Source organism: Pogonomyrmex barbatus, unplaced genomic scaffold (genome assembly GCF_055798465.1).
Source record: "Pogonomyrmex barbatus isolate J1 unplaced genomic scaffold, ASM5579846v1 scaffold1, whole genome shotgun sequence".
Classification (NCBI taxonomy): Eukaryota; Metazoa; Arthropoda; class Insecta; order Hymenoptera; family Formicidae; genus Pogonomyrmex; species Pogonomyrmex barbatus.
Window position 1 is genome coordinate 14,710,708 of NW_028297098.1, and position 18,288 is coordinate 14,728,995.

At 24.3% G+C, this 18,288-nt stretch overlaps 2 protein-coding genes across 4 annotated transcripts; both read left to right on the plus strand.

Annotated features, from left to right (window-relative positions):
• Positions 1-125: 125 nt before the first annotated feature.
• Positions 126-8,185, plus strand: LOC105422926 (aminopeptidase N-like). 3 transcript variants are annotated; one of them, XM_089074695.1, is made up of 12 exons: positions 126-197; positions 963-1,469; positions 1,940-2,383; positions 2,626-2,809; positions 3,262-3,418; positions 3,721-3,802; positions 4,214-4,584; positions 4,988-5,262; positions 5,764-5,954; positions 6,596-6,895; positions 6,972-7,068; positions 7,745-8,185. In XM_089074695.1, the coding sequence occupies exons 2-12, from the start codon at positions 988-990 to the stop codon at positions 7,865-7,867; spliced, it is 2,706 nt and encodes a 901-aa protein (XP_088930821.1). In that variant the 5' UTR covers positions 126-197; positions 963-987; the 3' UTR covers positions 7,868-8,185. The 3 variants fall into 3 exon arrangements, 2 of the variants coding, with proteins under 2 accessions (XP_088930821.1, XP_088930816.1); XM_089074690.1 differs by having other exon boundaries at positions 156-264; XR_016138760.1 differs by lacking the exon at positions 7,745-8,185 and having other exon boundaries at positions 156-264; positions 6,819-6,895; positions 6,972-7,060.
• Positions 8,186-9,306: 1,121 nt separating this feature from the next.
• Positions 9,307-17,462, plus strand: LOC112552297 (aminopeptidase N-like). The gene is made up of 12 exons (XM_089078444.1): positions 9,307-9,564; positions 10,299-10,814; positions 11,197-11,643; positions 11,815-11,998; positions 12,661-12,808; positions 12,990-13,071; positions 13,377-13,753; positions 14,067-14,341; positions 15,069-15,259; positions 16,068-16,367; positions 16,501-16,570; positions 17,019-17,462. The coding sequence occupies exons 2-12, from the start codon at positions 10,333-10,335 to the stop codon at positions 17,175-17,177; spliced, it is 2,715 nt and encodes a 904-aa protein (XP_088934570.1). The 5' UTR covers positions 9,307-9,564; positions 10,299-10,332; the 3' UTR covers positions 17,178-17,462.
• Positions 17,463-18,288: the final 826 nt, after the last annotated feature.

Below are 18,288 nucleotides of genomic sequence, written 5' to 3' on the forward strand. Positions count from 1 at the left end.
TTCATTTTTAGTTATCTATAAATTTATAAATTATAAATGCTTTATTATCTATTATTAGTAATAAAATTGATCTAATATTTACAATTTAAAATATGCTTCGATAACGAACGTCTTTCATATTGACCTCACAATATATTTACGTGATATCATTGTGCTTATGTCAAATGTTAGTCAGTATTCGGTGATCTTTAGAGATGGTAAGACGATAATTCTAATCACATTATTCTAATATTAACGAGTTGTGTAATCAACAAAGATTAATTGGTATTGTATTAATAATAACATTTTAATCAACTCTCTCTCTCTCTCTCTCTCTCTCTCTCTCTCTCTCTCTCTCTTTCTCTCTCTCTCTCTTTCTCTTGTTGAAGATACAAAAGAATATATAAAATATAATTCAAATAATTCTGAAAGACAGCATAATTCAATTTTGTTTTATTTCTTCGAGATTATAATTTTTGTAAATTTTAAATTTTTATTACTGGGCGCTTCTTTTTAATAAATCGGATAATATGAAAAATGAAATAATCATATTATAAGTGTCAATGTCATAATTAGATCTTTCGTTCTTGAAAGGAATATTGCTTTAACGAATAATTAAATATTCAAATCCTAAATATTAACAAACATGTTTACGTATTTTATTTTTAATGTAAGAAATATCTTTAGAATTAGATGTGCAAATGTCCTAATTTAAAAAATTAATTAGTTTTATATTATTTTTTTATGAAAAAATAATTAAAAAAAGTTAAAATGACAAAGTCAATTACTTACAAGCATATAAAAGAAATGTACACAATATAAAATATTTCTTTTTCATAAACCTCGTTAATTGATTCTTACATAGCTTTTTTAATTAAAATAATTAAAATAACTATTGTATCCATTTTTCTGTTTCAAATAAATAAAAATTGATATTAAATGCTGTATTGAGAATATATTGTATCATTGAATATTTCTTTTAGAAATTTAGATATTAAGACAAAAATTATGGAATTTTTAAAATTCTTATTGAGCATTGGCCTAATATTGACCATAGCCACGGCTGTTAATATTAATGATAATTTAAAAAATGTCTCGAATGAAACGATTGAGATTCGTTTATTTAAGGAAGTAACACCAATGCATTATAAAATCAGACTGGTACCGTACTTTGAAGAAGACAACTCTCTTTTTAAGGGTAGCTTAAGTGTCAATATCAAAATTCATTACGGCACATCAAACATAAGCTTACATTCGAATAAGCTGATAATAAATACAACTGCGACGACATTGCTTAGTAACAATAATACAACCTATAAACCAAATCAACATATTTATCATAATGAAATAGACATTTTGACACTCACTTTTGATCATGTATTGTCGTCCGGTCTTTACATTTTAAACATGAAATTCAAGGGTGATCTATCTGCTAATAAGACACATGGTTTTATCAAAAGATCATATATAAACACAGAAGGAAAAAAGACGTAAGTAAATATTAACAATATATTTATGATACAAATGCTATTTGCTATTATTTTCTAGCTTGTTACTTTTATCATTATTATTTTATGCTAAGAACTTCCAACATATAATGTAAAATTCAAAACATTTAAAACATTATTTAAACGTATACTTTTGCAAACGTATACTTTAAAATATTCTTCAGTATATTTAATTAAAATTTAAATAATAAGAAATAAATATTTCTTCAATATATTTAATTAAAATATAAAATGTAAAACAATACATGCAATATGTATATAATATGTAATAATATTTATGAAGAATCTCTTTTTAAACTATCGCGACATGATATAGCGTTTCTGTTTTTATTCTTAATGCAAAAATTATTACTGGAATTTAAGATATAATAATAAACATTAATTTAATGTTTTGTAAACTCTTATTTATCCGATATTTGTAAATTTATGTAAGACACTCTATTAAAATGTAGGTGGTTGGCGTTCACATATTTACAAATAATTGGAGCAAGACAACTGTTTCCGTGTTGGGATGAACCTGCGTTAAAAGCCACCTTCGACATCTCCGTAAAGCATAAAAAAAAATTCACGGCTTTGTCGAATATGCCGATACGAAACACAGACAAGGCCGAAGATGACATGATATGGACACATTTCGACACCACCCCAATAATGTCTACTTATCTCGTGGCGATTATAGTGTCTGATTTCGCTCACATTTCCGACGGGACCACCAATATATGGTGTAAATCATCTTTGATATCGCAAGTAAAGTACGCGCTAAATGTTATCAAAATGGTGGAGAAGTTTGGGATCCAATATACTAATATTTCTAGACAAGTACCAAAAATAGATCACGTCGCCATACCGAATTTCCCAGCCTCCGCCATGGAAAATTGGGGACTCATCTTTTACAAGTAATATATACAATTAAACAGTAATACATTAAAGTATCAAAGTTGATGCTAATCTTAGTGCATAAAATTAAAAAAGAGAGATAGTTAATTTTTAATATTATTAAAAAATTTTAATTTTAAACTTTAAATATTAATTAATCACAGACATCCAAGATGCATGCATGTCTGTCACGTTTAAATGCTTGTAACAGACACTTTTGATATAATTCTGTTTTACATCACATTATATTTTTGTTTTTCAGTGAAACATATCTTATATATGATCATAACATACATCCTCTATCTCACAAAAAACAAGTAGCGATGATAATAGCACATGAAATTGTACATCATTGGTTTGGAAATTTGGTCACTTCATCTTCCTGGTCTGAATTATGGTTATACGAAGGAATTACTGAGTTCATCTCCTCGTACTTTCTGGATAAGGTTACTTATTACTAATGCCAAGTTACTCACATAATTAACAGTATATATTGCAATAAAAAGAATTTCTCATTTTTGAAGTACAAAAAAAAATATCGCACAATTAAAATAATAATAATTAGATTCTTCGAAATTTTATAAAATATGTATACAGAACTGAGAAAAATGGCACATATTTTAATTTAAAATAATAAATAAAACTATAATATATTTTAAATAAAACTATAATATGTTTTTGATATTAAGTAATTTTCAATATTTTTAATAATAATTAACAGATAATTATATTCTTCTTGTTAAAATTTGAACATAGAAAAGTTAATAGGGCTTAGATGTTACAATAAAATTCAAATATTCAAATAATGAAGTTTTTTGAAAGCGGCAAACAAACTAGTTTATATTTCTAATGAATTTAATATTTAATTACATTCAAAAACTTTTTGATCTGTCTTTAGATTTTTGACGAGAGTCGGATAATGGATGAATTTGTAGTCAATAAATTGCACATATCTTTCACAATGTGCGAAAGCTTCATAACAAATCCCAATAAAGTGACAAGTAACGATTTGTCTGATTATATTCCGTTCCATTATTTTGAACTATATCTTCAAGGTATTAAATTAAATTAAATTTTTGTTCTATAACGTCTGTAATGTATATTTATTAACGCAGATTGTACTATGTCTAGCGACATATTTGTACGGATTGATCGTACAGATATGCGCTCACTTTTAATTATTAATTTGTTGTTAAATTTTACGAAAAGAAACTTTTCTGCTTAGTTTAATCTGCTATATCTAAACATAAGCAATGTACTATTAATTATCAAATACGTATTATAATTTTATTTATATAATTTATTTAAATTTATTATTAATCTTAATATTTTACATTGCGTATTATTATTATTATAGCACCTATTATAATGCGCATGTTACAACATATAATTACCGAAGAAGTGTATCATAAGGCTCTCGTCACATATTTGACCATGTAGTAAGTAATGTATTTTAATAACTATTTAATTATTGCGTATAATAGTATAATGTAAATATGTTAAATCTAAATATGATTATATCCCCTTGTTTTATTGTTAGAAAATATAAATGGATACTGTTGGAAAAAATATTATATCAAGAACATAATTATTTATACACAGTATCACATTGCTATTCAAAGATATGTTTATTATATTATAAAATATTTCTTATTATATTTTTATATATAATTTATATTAATAATTTATATTTTTTATTTTTATTATAATTTAGTTAAATTGATCTAAAGTAATCTAACTCGTGTTTTTATATATAACATCAAAGTATGCATATATTAATTCATTAGTTAAACAGTAAATTTACATTCTCTATTACTGTGCTATTAACAATGTTAATATTACAAATCTAGTAAGTTTAGTTCAGCGACGTCCAACGACTTGTGGAGCATCATGCAAACTATTTTAGATCAATCAAATGTTCCACATGAAAATTATAAAATAAAAGAAGTAATGGATACGTGGACAAATCAAAATTGTTATCCTTTCGTAAGCGTAACAAGAAATTATAAAACTGGGCTAGTTAAAATAATGCTACATGATCATGATGCATATCACATGATAATGAATGATAATAAATGGCGGATACCTATAACTTATGTTACTGAAACAAATCGAGATTTTTCCAATACTTCAACCATTATGTGGCTAGAACCACAAGACGAATCTATAAGCTTTAAAATTAATCCAAATGATTGGATAATTCTCAATGTACAACAAGCCGGTAAATATCGATTCATGATTTTCTTGTATATATATTTATTTTAAATTCTTTATGAAAAATTTTTTTATTCATCTTTATACGTATTGTTGTTTATAAAAATTTAAAGGGAATATATATAAAAAATAATAAATAAAATGAATAAATAAAATAGTAATAAAGTAAAAAGACAGTAGGAATAAAAATAATAGTAAGTGATAAAACTTTTGAAATTTTTTTAAACTTCTTGTTAAATTAAAATAATTTTTAATTTATATCTTACATACTTTTTTTATTGTTTGCAAATTTTAGTTTTTAGTCTACGATATATTTGCATGGGTAAAATATTGACAATTAAAAATTGTCTAAATTTAATAAAAAATATCTAACAATAAAATATTTAATAACATAAGTGATATTGCGACAGGATACTATCGTGTTATGTATGATAATATAAATTGGAAAAAAATTATAAATTATTTAAATTCTGACGACTTTACGCAAATACACGTTCTCAATCGTGCTCAGATCATTAGTGACGTATATTACTTTACAATGAAAGGCTTACTTAATGTGACTTTCTTGATAAATGTAACACACTATCTATCGCAAGAAATAGATCATATACCATGGAATCCAGTATTTAAAATATTAGAACAACATGAAACGTTCTTGTTAATGCCAGAAAGCTTATATTTTAAAGTAAGTAATAAGAAATTTCATAAAGATAAATAACTGTGTTTATGATTACAATTGATTAATCTGTTCTGTTCTATCTCACTACGTTCAGTATTTATTTTTTTATTTCATTTAATTATTACTAAATAAAAAAATATACATATCATATGTACATATATATATGTATACATACAAATATACATATCATATATAAATTTTTTGCGCATTTACTTGCATAAAAGATTGTTAATTTTTTAAAGTAAAAGAATTTATAGTGACGTTATCCAAATGTTAAATATATAAAATATTTTTCTATCTTAATATCAGATTTGTTAAAAAATCTCGATAAAAATATGATCTATTAAAATGAAAACAGATTAAAACAAGATGGAATTTTGTTATTATTTAATTTTAAAGTTGCAATATAATATGGATATCTCAATTTCTTTATTCGATTTGTGCAATTTAAAATTTACAATCTTTATAAAATGAAAATTATGATATTAAAAGTTAATGTTTTTTTAGTTACATATGGCAGAAATATTCAATGGACTTCTTAAAAGTCTAACCTATGAAGAAAATTCTGATGATGACGATATCACAAAAATATTAAGGCTTAACGCAGTTAAATGGGCATGTATGTTTGATAACTTAGATTGTAAGAAAACGGCCACTGCTAAATTACACAACCATCTTGCGGATCCCGATACTTACAAGTAACTTTTTTAAGAATTACATTTGTATGAAAATTGCAGCTATGTAAATAGATGTATATGCGTATAGAATGTATATGCTGTTGAGTATAAAAGCAGATATATGTAATGACAAATTATCTATATAATAATAATAATAATAATAATAATAATAATAATAATAATAATAATAATGATAATGATAATGATGATGATGATGATGATGATGATGATGATGATGATGATGATGATGATGATGATGATGATGATGATGATGATGATGATGATGATGATGATGATGATGATGATAATGATAATAATAATAATAATAATAATAATAATAATAATAAAATATAATAATAATAATAAAATAATAATAATAATAATAATAATAATAATAATAATAATAAATAAAATTTCCTTGTTTTTAACCTTGTTTATAAATTTTTCTTTGTTTCTTTGACGCTATGTCATAATTATACAAACAGGTGACATAAGAGTCGAAGAACAGCATAAAAAATGCAAGATCTTAATTTTCTAAAATAATGCTTACTTAACGAAACAAAAAAAAATGAAATTTGATAAAATAGAAAATTGGCTATTTTTATAAAATGCTAAATTTGTATGATATACTTTTTCTAAGTATATACATATATATATTTTAGAATTTCGCCGTGGTGGGAAGAATGGATATATTGTTTTGGTTTGAAAAAAGCTAATCAGAATACTTGGAATAAAGTGTTCGAATTGTATCAACATAATCGCAAGCAAATATTTTTAAATTATTTGGCTTGTTCTGAAAAACCTGAGATTATCAACAACTATTTAAATATAATAGCATCAAACACTTCATTATTTGACAATGCACTGCATTATTCTGTGTTTAAGACTATCCTTAAGTGGCATGTAACTAACAATTTGGTTTTTGAATACATTTTAACAAATTTAGAGACTATAAAACCCAGGTAAAGTTTTTTTTAATTATATGAGTTAGCTATACTAATCACGCTATACTAATTACGAATATATTTTTTTTTATAGATCAATTCCAATGCTCACAATAATAGAAGATATTATTAGTAATAATAGAAATATTAGTAATATTAGAAACTTTTTCGGTATGAAACAAATTTATAAGGTAAATTTTACGATTCTAAACTTACATTGATTGACTATTTATTAAAAACTTTTTAGTTTTGTGACACATTTCAAATGAAAATCATTAATCTGCAAAATATTAGTAGTAGATCGATCGCCGAAATAAAATTAGAACTAATTATTAGCATTTTAAGTGCTTTATACATTTATATTTTTATAATCAATTTTAATCTTTCCAAAACAAAAAACAATTTAAAGCATCTGAATAATTAATAGTTAATTATATTTCTATTAGATTGTATTTTTAACTTTTACATTTTAAAATTCAATAAAAGTTAATTCGTGCTCATTAAAAAAATAAGTAAAATTTTTATAACTTAGAATATTAATATTAGAACAGTGATCTACTTGAAATAGAACAATTGAAATTTAAAAAATAAATTAAGTTTTCAATTCTGAATTTTAATAAAGAAAACATACTTTTTCTAATTAATATTCGAAGGCATTTTCTGTGAATAAATATACTTCTATAAATAAAAGATAGAATTTTCTTAAAACAAGTATACATTTTCTCAGCTAAAGTACTAAATACATTTTTTATTCATATTTTACTGATCATTGTTAAGTAAAAATAAAATATTTTATTTTATTAGGTAGTTGCATAAAAACATATTATTGTTTACTGGAGTTAAACATATCAAACTAATTTGTTTCAGATAAAACAATTTGTAAACATGAATTTTAAAAACAACGTGATGAAGTTAATTGAAAAGCAAATAAGATGGTATACAAATATGAGGAAAACCATAGCACCTCTGATGAGCCTTTATCAAAAATGAAAATTAAATTCAAGTTGCTAACTGATGAAATTAGTTAAAAATATCAAATATAAATATAACACATTTATTTATTATAAAGTTTTTAAATTTTTTATTTCTTTATAACAATTTCTTAAATAATTTTTTATTTAGTTTATTATTTTTAATATATCTCAATGTTTTTATAATATTTACCATTTTATTAATAATTGTGAAATTATTAATAAAACAAAAAGATTGTAAAATTGTATAATTTTACAATTATAATATTTTATAACATATTAATTTTTTACAATTAATAAATAACTATATTAATAAATTACTGTATAAATAAGTGTATACCAATACTTTCATTACACGAGCAAATCCCTTTTCTAGCACTTTTTCTAGTCATTGACTAAGACTGCAAGAACAAAATATAAGTTTCCAAATGATTAGATCAATTATGATTACACAAATTAATAGAGAATTACAAGTTATTTAAATTCTGAAGAATATAAGAAAACATATTTATTTCTCAATCACGTATTCAAATTATTAGTGAATATATATGTTTTTGACAACATATCAACTCTCGATGTCTGCACATTCTTTGGTATTATAAACTATTTCTCGCGTGAAAAAAATTACGCAACATAATATTTCATATTTTCAACATATTCTGTGATATCAGATAGTGAAAGTTTTTATAGTGAATCATAGTAAAATTTATGGTAATAAAAAAATTATTATTATACGTATTTCATATAATCATATTTTTACGTCTTATGTATTATTATGTCTATATGGTATTATAGTTGACTCTTTAATTTGTTTAGTCTCATATCATTATATTTTTGATTTTATTAATTACTTATTACCTCGTAACATCTATATAGTAGAATTATTATTTATGTAATATTTATTATAACACCGGATGTTGATATTGTTGTCACAATTCGATGATCTTTTCAGATGATCTTATTGCAATGAACAATAAATTTATATACTAATATATGTAAATTGCAACTTTACAAAACAGTGGATGATGCAAACATTAATATAGAATTCTATCTCACGTTCTTACATGAGCCATAAAAATGATTTTCAAAGAAATATTGAAGCATGCGAAAGATAAAATACATTAGGACAAATAAAAATTCTAGTTTTAGATATTATTGAAACATTAACATATTCATAGATGAGATATAAAGATGTATGAGTTATAAAATATTGATAAAGCATTGATCTTTATCTTAAATTAATATCAATTAATCTTTATCTTAAACTAATATCAATTATAAAGTTTAACATAGTATGTTAATGTATAGAAATGAATATTATAATACTGTATTTTCATTGTTATTAAATTTAATAATTACTTAAAAATAAGATATATATTATTTATATCTTCGTCAGTGTTATATTAATATTAATTTGTTATATTAATATTAATAGTCTTATAAATATATAAATTCTTTGAAGTACTTTATTGAGATACATTGAAACTTTTGTCAAAGCTAAAGCGTCCTCTATATTGACACAAACATATTTATATGGTAAATACCGTATTTATTATATATCGAATGTCGACATTGTTGCCAGTACTAGATGATCTTTTAAAGTGAAAAGACGACAATCACACTGACATCTGCAAAATTAATTACTGAAGACAACGCAATATCAAAACTAAATAGCAACTAAAAGAAATATATTTTAATCGAAACATAACAGGCAGAGTAAGTTGAAAACAGAATACTTAAACATATTTCGTAAAAAAATAAGAAAAATATGTGACATATAATTAAAATAATTAAAAAAAAACAAATCAGATAAGGTACAAAGTCAAACCTTCGTCTTGTATAAGAATAGGAAATGTTTCACATTATTATTTCTTTGAGATTCTTTTCCATAGATCATAAACTTTCATTTTATTAAACTTTTTCTACAAATAAATATATTTCTATCTTTTATATATATCAACTGAATTGAAATGATTAATAAATCTAGATTTTTTGATTTCTAAAATTTCATTGATTTAATAAATAATTAAGTATTTCAAATTCTAAATAACAACAAGGTATGTTTTTACTTCTAATAAATTCTATAAAACAAAACATACAATAAGAATTAACTTTTAAAATATAAGATTATTTATTTTGGAAATTAAATTAATTTTATATTTTGATTTGTTGTGCAAATATTAAAAAAATTTACGTAATAATATTAATAATAAAGAGATTAAAGATATGTAAGTATTAAATATACAAAAAATATTCATACTGCTCTTTAAATAATACATACATGTATGTTCTTAATAAAGTTGATGAAATTATTTATTTTATTTTTATATTTTTATATAAAAAATTTTTATATAAAAAAATATATTATATTTGTTTGTTGTAATTGTTAAATTTGCTTGTTGGGCTAAATTACATTAATTACATTAATTACATTAACTTCTTTCTTTTAGACAGAAAATATAGATACTTAAAACGGAAATTGCTATGGAATTTCTAAAGTTATTACTAAGTATCGGCCTAACATTGGCCACACTAACTAGTGCTATTATTTATAATGATTTAGAAAGCAACTTGAATGAAAAAATTGCTTATCGTTTACCCGATAACATAATACCAATACATTATGATATCAATCTGACAACGTACATCGAGAAAGATAATTTTACTTTTTGCGGTGAAACTAGTGTCAACATCAGAATTCGTTCTGCAACATTAAATATAAGTTTACATATGCATGATTTAGAAATAAACAAAACGACGACAATATTGATCAGAAATGATGACATAAACTATAAACCGATAGAACACACTTATAATAACAAAACGCACATTTTAACGCTGAAATTTAATGAGGAATTATCGCCTGATCTTTACAAATTGAACATGAAGTTTGTCAGTAATATATCTGATAGTGGGAAAAGTGGTTTTATGATAAGATCATATACAGATAAAGGAGAAAATAAAACGTAAGTAAATATTAACAACATATTTGCGATGTAAATAATATAAATTATTATTCTTTTTGATTGTTACTTTTATTATTATTATTCAATCGGAGACTTTAAACTACATAAAACTCGATAAAACTAAATAAAAACATAAAATTATGTAATTATATTTTAATACATTAACATAATTAAAATAATAATGCAATATACACTGTAGCATTACAGTTTTAAGATACAATTGTGTAAGCATACAACTGTGTACAACGTTTCCATTTTTATCTTTTAAAATAATATTTATATATATATAAAATAAATAATAATTGAACATTTAAAAAATTTTTATATTTTGTATGATATTAATGACAAATTTATCTAAAATAATTATTTCATTAAAATTTAGATTGGCTTTCACGCATTTTGAACCAATCGGGGCCAGACGAATGTTTCCATCTTGGGACGAACCTGCATTGAAAGCTACTTTTAACATCTCTGTAAAGCATCATCAGAAATATAAGGTTCTGTCAAATATGCCATTACGTGATCAGTACACGGACGAAGATGGCATGATGTGGGCACACTTTAACATCACCCCAATAATGTCCACTTATCTCGTGGCAATTGTGTTATCTGAATATGATGGTGTTTCCAATGCGGATGAAACCGTCAATATGTGGTGTAAATCGTCTATGACATCGCAAATAAAATTCGCTCATAGCTTTGCCGAAAAATTCGAGCAAATCTTGATTCGATATACCAATATTTCAAGACAAGTTCCGAAAATGGATCACGTAACGATACCTTCTTTTCTAGTCAACGGCATGGAAAATTGGGGACTTATTCTCTACAAGTAATATATTATATATAATTAAAAAGAGATATGAAAATCAATGTTAATTTTAGCAATAAAAAAATATTCGTATTTTATAGATATCCAAAATATACATATCTTTATGCTTACATGCTTATAATAAAATTATTCTGTCTAATTGTATTTTATACATTATGTTTTGACTTTCAGTGAAAGGACTTTTATGTACAATAGTAGCACAGATCCTACACTTCAGAGAAAACATATAGCATCATTAGTAGCACATGAACTTGTACATCAATGGTTTGGCAATTTGGTCACACCATCTTGGTGGTCTCATCTATGGTTGAGTGAAGGATTTGCAGTGTTTTTAGGAACATATCTTCTCGATAAGGTTACTTAACATGGTATTATTAAGGCAACGTTTCTCATAAAGTTGAGAAACATCGTGTACCTTCTATAGGGTGTCCCAAAATTTTCAAACATTTGTCCCATGTGTCCCAAACATTTCATAAGTAGGTAGAATGATAGGATTTTACTGAATAAAAAAATTGTTGTGCGCAAGAAGGGGGGGATAAATGATAGACCCTTGAGAACGATTGAATAATAACATTTATATGACTGAGATTATTAAGATGAAACGGATTGCAAATATAAAGTATGACAACGTGTTCGTAACTCGGCGTTTGCGTTGCGTGAGAAGATGCTCGAGTTTAGCGTTAACGGCGTTTTTTTCGATTGTGTCTGAAGTGCGTCGCTAAAACGTTTTTATAATCGATGTTCATGCGAATCGGTTTACGTTCCTTCAAAAATCCTCTACCATTTTGCGATTTTTGCAATGAAAGATTAATGAATTATTAAATGATAAAAATGAATGACTCTATACTATTCTTTTAATTGCGTAAACTCTACCGCTCGAATGATGTGTCAATAATTTTTGGATACTATGTATATATATATGCGAACATACATATGAACTAATCTTTGTAATTTATCCTAATTATGCAAATTCATTTATTCGGATTATTCAATTGCTTTAAAGAAATTTTTTTTTAGATGTTTGATTGGCGAATAATGGATCTTTTTGTGCTTGAAAAATTGCATGTTTGCTTTGAATTAGATACTGGTTTCTATATGGACTCTGTTGTTTTGGAAAATAATCTTCGAACTGAGTTGTTTTTTTCATATGAAGTTTATTTTAAAGGTAATATTATATAAATATATTTAAGTTAGCAGTTTCTTCGAAGTAGAAAAAAATGATCAAATAAAAGAGGTTGATGAAAACAAAATTCTTTTTACATTTACTTGTGCATTTAATTTTATTTATATAATTTAATTTAAATATATAATTAATATATATATTTTACAATCTTTTTATCATATAGCACCTGTTATATTGCGTATGTTGCAACATATAGTTACCGATGATGTGTTTCAATATGGTATCATTTTATACTTGGACACGCAGTAAGTGTCTAATATAATTTACAATTTATAATACAATCATTATACATCGCAGTATTAAATGTTATAACGTTATGATTATTTATGTAATCAGTATTCAATTATAAAGTAATTATTGTATTATAGAATGTCTTATATTTATTATATCATAGTTTAATTAAATCATAGTTTTAAATAATATTAAATAATAGATTTCTGTATGTAGAAATTATATTATATATTAATTTTTATTGACCAGAATTAAATCGATAAATTTACATTCTCTATGTAAAATTACTTAACAATAATACTGCATTTTTCAAATATAGTAAATTTCGTTCGGCGACGTCTGACGATCTGTGGATCGCTTTACAAGATGCCCTAGACAAATTGGAAGTTCCGCATAACAATTACAAAATAAAAGAAGTGATGGATACATGGATAAAGCAAAAGACTTATCCTTTGGTGAATGTGACAAGAAATTATACAACTGGTGAAGTGATAATATCGCAAAGATCCAGTTACTTGGAAGAAACTGATGTTGATGTCAACAGTATTAAATGGTGGATACCAGTGACTTTCGCCACACAAACAAATCCAGATTTTTCCAATACTTCACCTCGTTATTGGCTGAAGCCGCAAGATCAAAATATAAGCTTTCAAATCGATACAAACGATTGGATAATCGTTAATTTACAGCAAACTGGTAAATATATAATATCAATCAATAAAATAATCATATATATTATTATACATTATTTATATATCGTTCACAAGTATCCAAAAATCTATAAGTATCCAAAAATCTATAAGGAACACTTTATGTTGTTCAAATCATAATCTTTTATAATACAATTAATAATCTTTATCTTACATTTCTTATATTATTTGTTAGTTCTATCTAATATTATATACTACATTTGCTTTCTATATTTAAAAAATATGAAATGTCGAAATATATTGGTATAACAAATTTAGTTAAATTTATGTAACATTAAATATAATGGCTAATACTTTAGGATATTATCGTGTCAATTATGATTACACAAATTGGCAAAGAATTGTACGTTACTTAAATTCGGAGGAATATACGAAAATTCATGTTCTTAATCGTGCTCAAATTATCTATGATGTTTTTATCTATTTGATGAAAGATCAACTCGATGCCTCCATATTCATCAGTATTACAAATTATTTGTCACGCGAAACAGATTACGTGGCATGGTATTCCATATTCGAAATTTTATCACTATTATCACAATATTTTATGATGCCAGAAATTGAAGCTTTTAAGGTACGTAATAAATATAATAGATATAAATAACAAATATTATAAATATAAATAACATTATTATATGTATTATATTTATATTATATAATAAAATTACATATTATATTTATGTAAGTATATCATAATCGACTATTCAGTTATCTTCTTTTATATCATTTATATTTATGTTTATTGTTTTATGTTTATTGTTTATTGTTTGTTGCTTTTACATCACAATGATCAAAATATCGAACATATAATATCCTTAGCTTTGATTAATATACTGATTGTCTAGCAAACTTTAAACACCTTATTATGTCTATATATGTAGTAGTGAAAGTTTAGTTATAAACTAAAATTACTATCGCAAATATATAATGATAATATTATAATTTAATTATAAACTATATCGTCATACGTATTTATCACGCTATGGGTCATTGACTCTTGAAGCATTCAGACGTATCTAACCGATATCATATGTCAAGTGTTATAAATTGCAAGCTCAATAGCGTCGAATATCAATGATTCTCCCCTGCCCCCTCTTACCGATATTATCCCGGTCATCAGTGAAAATTAAGTTCTCGGATCATTCTCGTGATAAAAATTGATAAAAATTCAAAAAATGTATTAATTGTACAATGACATATGTATGTTGTGTATACGAATTTTATCTCATTTATCTCATTATAAATATCGACTTTGTAAATATCAAATCAATATAATATTTATATTAATTTATGATTTCTAGTTACATATGGTAGGTATTCTGAATGAGCTTCTTCAAAATACAGGATACGAAGAAAATCCTAAAGATGATGACATTGTTAAAGTGAAAAGGCTCGAAGCCATGAAATGGGCTTGTCTCCTTGATAATTCGGATATCAAGATGAAGATGAGCCTTAAATTGAAAGAATACCTTGACGATCCTGATAACAACAAGTAAATTTTTTAATATTGCCGAATATTTTTTTAACTGCGTTTGTTTAAATATACATACTATATACACATATATATATATATATAGTATATATACATATATATATACATATATATATACATATATATATATATATATATATATATATCTGCACACACTCATGTATTATTTTTATATACATAACAGACTTTTATTTCTTCAAACTCTCGAAATCAACTGTCCTACTCTCAAATTTTTCTTTTATCTTTAGTTTATATAACAGCAATAATGGACAAAACAAATAATCACATTTGTTCTATTTTTGGACATAAGGGAAAATATATACGTACTGATAAGTAATATTACTGAAATATTTGTTTCTTTGTCTCTAATGTATTAGAATTATACAAAATATAATAAATGCAGAATCGGAATACATACGGATTTAAAGAACGAAATAGTTCAAAGGAGCTCATATCTCGAAAGGGAGTTATCAGCTATATTCAGTATTAGTAGTATTATTAGTATTTATTAGAATTATTTACACAAGTTTTTTAATAATACATACTTTTTCAAATAAAATGGAAAATATATATTATAATTTATTTAATAACAATATTAATTTACTAGTAATGTGCAGCAAAGTACAGGAGAGAAAGAGAGAGAGAAAGAGAAAAAAAAGGCACAATTTTAAATTTTTAATTTCTAAATTAATATCCTTTTAATAAAACATAAGATAAAATATGAAAATAGAAAACTTAACACAATGGAAATTCGGCTGTATATCAAATGTTTGCATGTACTTTTTTTTTAAATAAACATGTATTTTAGACTTCCATTATGGTGGGAAACATGGACATATTGTTGTGGAATGATGACAGCTGATCAAATTACTTGGAATAGACTATTTGAATTATATCAACAAAATCACGATAAAAAATTTTTGCAAGTTTTGGCTTGTTCTCAAAATCCTGATATTATAATCAATTATTTAAATGTAATAGCATTGAATACTTCGTTATTGCACGATTCAACACATTTTGATGTCTTTCATACTATTCTTGTTAAGCAAGCACACAACAATTTAGTTCTTGACTATGTATTAGAAAATTTGGAGACAGTGAAACCCAAGTAATATAATGTATTCCTTTATTAAATAAAAGAATTTTATATAAATTTCTTTTTATTTACAAAAATTTATTATATAAATATATAAAAATATATTATATGTATTAATTGTGAATATATTGTTCTGTTTTTATAGATTAATTAGTATGAAATCAATATTGGGAATTATTATTGGTCAAATTTTTTCTGAGAAATTATTTGACAAGGTAAAGTTTTTAAGTAGATTTATATTAAATAATTATTCATTAATAATTCGTTATAGTTGTGCTTCAAATTAAAATCATTATCTTCAAAATAGTAAAGTCCATTATCTATTATCTGCAAAACATTAATTATAATAAAAAAGCTTATACGAGAATATATTTACAATGTATCTTTAAATTTCAAAATTGTATAAAACATATCTTTCATAATTTATTGATATTTAAATATAAATATATCTACACATAATATCACACGAAATCAGAGAAAATTTATTTAAGCTTTACATATATCTTTGCTTATAAAGAATTAAATGCATTTTTTGTGCATATCAGATATAATTATTGTTACGTTAAATTTAAAAAAATGATATAATCATACAGCGAATTAATTGCATAAGAATAAATTGTTATTCACTTTCAGAAATAAATATGTTAAATTAATATGTTTTAGGTAAACACATTCCTAGCAAAAAATCTCGATCAATTGTCAGATTCTGCATTTACAATACATGCAATGATAGAAGAACGAAAAACTTCTCTCGAGGATATCGCAAAAATAATTAAAAAATTGCTTGTAGTCAGAGAGTCGGAAAAAATCAAACTGGAATAATCAATTGATCCAATAAAATCTGATATACATTTACCTACGACATAAATAGTTCTAAAATATTATTTTTATTGTTGTCGCTTGAATACAATTTTTCAACTATTTTTTAATTATTTTTTAATTATTTTAATTATTTTAATTATTTTTAACATGTTTTAATATTTTTATAAAATTTAATATTTTATTAATAGTCTGGAAGCTATTGATATATCATCTTAAAATTATATTTATATGTTAATATATTAATTTTCTGTAATTGACAAAATTATAATAAGAATTTAATCCGCGTTTCAGTGCTTTTTTTACATTCCATTGTTCAAATCTACGCTCCTTAAAACTTTGCTTAAGCTTTTGTCACTCTTCCCTTACATTCAATTTGCTCTACATTTTATTTTCGCCAAGGTTAATGTTAATGTTAATTCTTTTAAAGTACATTGAGATATATGTACTAAAACCTTTATAAACAAAAATATTCTTTAGTCCTCTAGTCTATTGACACAAATGTAGAATATACTCATGTAACAATTACCGTATTTATTATAACATCGAATATCGACGTTATTGTAGTTATTCGATGATTCTTTGAGATAAAAAGACAACAATCGTAATTACACTGATATCTGTAAAATTAATTACTGAAGCCAAAACTAGATAGAAAAAACTATGTGGGCGTTAGATGGGAAAAACTGTGTTGGAACTAGATGGGAAAAACTATGTGGGCGTTAGATGGGAAAAACTATGTGGGAAGAAGATGGGAAAAACTATGTGGGAAGAAGATGGGAAAAACTATGGGGAAACTAGATGGGAAAAACTATGTGTGAAGAAGATGGGAAAAACTATGTGGGAACTAGATGGGAAAAACTATATGGGAACTAGATGGGAAAAACTATGTGGGCGTTAGATGGGAAAAACTATGTTGGAACTAGATGGGAAAAACTATGTGGAAAGAAGATGAGAAAAACTATGTGGGAAGAAGATGGGAAAAACTATGTGAAAAGAAGATGAGAAAAACTATTTGGGAAGTATGTGGGAAAAACTATGTGGGAAGTATATGGGAAAAACTATGTGGGATGTATATGGGAAAAACTATATGGGATGTATAGGGGAAAAACTA

Coding starts and splice junctions, on each gene's coding strand:
- LOC105422926 (XM_089074695.1), top strand. CDS start 988: ATGGAATTTTTAAAATTCTTATTGAGCATTGGCCTAATATTGACCATA. Junction 5,955..6,595: donor GCGGATCCCGATACTTACAA/GTAACTTTTTTA, acceptor TATATATTTTAG/AATTTCGCCGTGGTGGGAAG. Junction 6,896..6,971: donor TTAGAGACTATAAAACCCAG/GTAAAGTTTTTT, acceptor TTTTTTTTATAG/ATCAATTCCAATGCTCACAA.
- LOC112552297 (XM_089078444.1), top strand. CDS start 10,333: ATGGAATTTCTAAAGTTATTACTAAGTATCGGCCTAACATTGGCCACA. Junction 11,999..12,660: donor GAACATATCTTCTCGATAAG/GTTACTTAACAT, acceptor ATTTTTTTTTAG/ATGTTTGATTGGCGAATAAT. Junction 12,809..12,989: donor ATATGAAGTTTATTTTAAAG/GTAATATTATAT, acceptor TTTATCATATAG/CACCTGTTATATTGCGTATG.